The sequence below is a fragment of the Vigna unguiculata genome, chromosome 10 (assembly GCF_004118075.2).
Source record: "Vigna unguiculata cultivar IT97K-499-35 chromosome 10, ASM411807v1, whole genome shotgun sequence".
Lineage (NCBI taxonomy): Eukaryota > Viridiplantae > Streptophyta > Magnoliopsida > Fabales > Fabaceae > Vigna > Vigna unguiculata.
This window is the reverse complement of record NC_040288.1, coordinates 17042085-17045444: the sequence shown is the minus strand read 5'-3', so window position 1 is coordinate 17045444 and position 3360 is coordinate 17042085. Positions and strand designations below refer to the sequence as shown.

Here is a 3360-nt window from a genome sequence, read left to right as displayed (position 1 = left end):
TCAATCAGAAAACATGGAGAATCAAAGACCAACTCCAACCAGAAAGACACTTGGAGACTATGCTATGCAGCAAGGGCCAAGATATTTTTCTAGCATAGCAATACCACCCACCACCAAAACTTTGGAGATGAAGCCAGCATTCCTCAGCTTGATTAGTTCTCATCAATTCACTGGAATGGATAATGAAGATCCATATACTCACCTTTCTAAATTCTATGAATTGATAGGAACCATGGGCTTTCAAGAAGGAGATCTTGAGCATGTATACATGCGTTTGTTTCCTTTTTCTTTGGCAGGTAAAGCAAAGGAATGGCTTAAGTCACATCCAAATCAGAGTTTGAACAGTTGGAAGGATGTTGAGGAGAAATTATTTAACAGATTCTTTCCACCATCTCGCTACATTAAATCCAAAGCTGATATTTCAACGATTAGGCAAGGACTAGATGATCCATTTTGTGAAGCTTGGGAGCGGTTCAATTCCTTATTGAGGAAATGCCCAAATCACGGATTTGAGGATATTGCTCAGCTGAACATATTTTGTAATGGTCTGAGGCTTGACACCAAGATGATATTAGGTTCAATAGCAGGTGGAACAATGATGAGTGTAGATGCGGAGCAAGCAACAAGAATCATTGAGGCATTAGCATCCACAGATCATCAAGCTCAGCATAATAGGCAAACTGTTCAGAGGAAGGGAGTGCTTGATCTTAGTACTACAGATGCGATCTTAGCTCAGAATAAAATTCTGACTCAACAGATTGAAGCACTGACGAAGTAGATGTCTAAATTACTAGAGCAGTTGCAAGTTGTGCAAACTTCTCCCAGTCACCAACCCATGAGATGTGACTTTTGTGGAGGAGATCATCCAAATGGTCATTTTTCTTATCAGAGTAGCTCACAAGGAGAAGTTCAATATGTGAGAAACCAAGGAAGACCAGGAAATTTCTCCAACAATAACAACTTTTCACAGGGGTGGAGAAACAATCCAAATCAGAATTTTGGATGGAAGCAAGAAGTTGGTCCTTCAAACAGACAACCTCCTTGTCAACAACAGCAACAACATTATCCTTCGGTGCATGACAGAACATCTAAACTGGAGGAAACTTTAGAAAAGTTTATGCAAGCTTCTTTGACCAATCAGAAAAATACAGAAGCTTCAATCAGAAATCTCGAAACACAGGTTGGACAGTTGGCGAAACAATTATCAGATCAGCAGACAGGTCAATTTTCAGCCAACACATAGATTAATCCCAAGGATCATTGTAAATCTATTACCACTAGAAGTGGTAAAGTTGTGGGAAGAGGGATTGGAGACAACCTAGGTGTAGAGGAGGAGGTGTTGGAGGAAAAAGATAGAGAAAATGAAAAAAATGAGTGTGAAGGAGAGGAAGAACAAAATAAAAGAGAGTTTGTAAATAAAAGAGAAGAAAAGGAAGAAAAAAATAAAAGTGTGGAGAAAAAGAGGGAGAAGGGTGAGAAACAGGTACCCCAGTTGAAAAACCTTTCATACCCTCAAAACCCTTCCAAAAAGGACAAAGAGAGGCAGTTTGCAAGGTTCATGGACATTTTCAAGCGACTGCAGATTAACATCCCTTTTGTTGAGGCTATGGAGCAGATGCCGACATATGCAAAATTCATGAAAGAGCTCCTAACAAAAAAGAGAAGATTCTCTGAAGAGACAGTGGAGCTTGAAGCAGGGTGCAGTGCTATAATTCAGAAATCATTACCTCAGAAATCCAAGGACCTTGGGAGCTTCACTATTCCAGTTACAATCAGGACATTACCAGTGGGAAAAGCATTGCTTGATCTGGGTGCCAGTATAAATTTGATGCCTTTGTCTATGCTAAGGAGAATAGAAGATCTGGAAGTAAGGCCTACACGGATGATATTACAGCTAGCTGACAGATCCATGAAGTATCCCTATGGTGTGGCAGAGGATGTCTTAGTTAAGGTTGACAAATTCATGTTCCCAGTTGATTTTGTAGTAATGGATATTGAGGAAGACACTCAAGTTCCTCTAATACTATGAAGACCTTTCATGAAGACGGCCAAGGTCATTATTGACGTTGATGATGGCAAATTGAAGGTCAGGGTGCAAGATGATGAAGTCAACTTTAATGTATTTGAAGCAATGCAGCACCCGAAGGACAAACAACAATGCTTCAGGATGGATGTGATAGATGAAATTTTTCTGTCATCCAGGAAGCAGTTAACAAAGGCAAGCCCATTAGAAAAAGCTTTGATTGGTGCTTGTGATGATCTGGAGGAAGATGAAGAAAAGAAAGTTGATGAATACATGACACATCTAAATTTAGCAAAAGAAACTGCATCAAATGATATACAACTTGAGAAATTGCAGCAAGAAAATAGAACTGAAAGTCAGAAGCTTGAGCTAAAGGTATTACCTCCTCATTTAAAATATGTTTTTCTTGCAAATGGAGGTAATAAACCAGTGGTGATCAGTAGTGCTTTAACGACTTCTGAAGAGGAAAAGCTGATTTCAGTTCTTAAAGCCAATGAGGGTGCAATAGGTTGGACTTTATCCGATCTTAAAGGAATTAGTCCATCCTACTGTATGCACAAAATTCACATGGAGCAAGATTACAAGCCTGTAGCACAGCCTCAGTGGCGATTGAATCCAACCATGAAAGAGGTGGTTAAGAAAGAAGTAATGGAGTTACTTGATGCATGTATGATCTATCCAATCTCCGAAAGTGCCTAGGTCAGCCCGGTCCAGGTAGTTCCAAAAAAGGAGGTATGACTGTTATTTGTAATGATAAAAATGAACTAATTCCTACTAGAACAGTCATAGGTTGGAGAATGTGTATAGATTATAGAAAACTAAATCAGGCCACTAGGAAAGATCATTTTCCTTTACCTTTCATGGATCAAATGCTAGAAAGGTTAGCAGGGCAAGCTTTCTATTGTTTTCTGGATGGATATTCTGGTTATAATCAAATTGCAGTGGATCCAGAAGACCAAGAAAAAATTGCTTTTACTTGTCCCTTTAGTGTGTTTGCTAACAGGAAAATGCCTTTTGGATTGTGTAACACACAAGCAACCTTTCAACGAAAAATGCATAGAAGTCTTTATGGATGACTTCTCTGTATTTGGGACTTCATTTGATCAATGCCTGGAAAACTTAACCATCATACTGAAGCGATGTGTTGATACCAATCTGGTTTTGAATTGGGAAAAATGTCATTTTATGGTAACTGAAGGTGTAGTGCTGGGCCACAAAATCTCTGCTAAAGGTATTGAAGTTGATAAAGCTAAAGTGGAGATCATTGAAAAGCTGCCACCACCCAAAAATGTAAAGGGTATCAGGAGTTTTCTAGGCCATGCTGGATTCTACAGACG

At 39.3% G+C, this 3360-nt stretch overlaps 1 protein-coding gene and 1 non-coding gene across 2 annotated transcripts; one reads left to right on the top strand and one right to left on the bottom strand.

The window, feature by feature from the left end:
- Positions 1–404: 404 nt before the first annotated feature.
- On the bottom strand, positions 405–510 carry LOC114167985. The gene has a single exon (XR_003600584.1). It is a non-coding gene; the product is annotated as a small nucleolar RNA R71 (small nucleolar RNA).
- A 1048-nt stretch (positions 511–1558) lies between these two features.
- LOC114165310 lies at positions 1559–2029 on the top strand. Its single transcript, XM_028049959.1, has one exon. The coding sequence runs from the start codon at positions 1559–1561 to the stop codon at positions 2027–2029; it is 471 nt and encodes a 156-aa protein (XP_027905760.1).
- The last annotated feature ends 1331 nt before the right edge of the window (positions 2030–3360 follow it).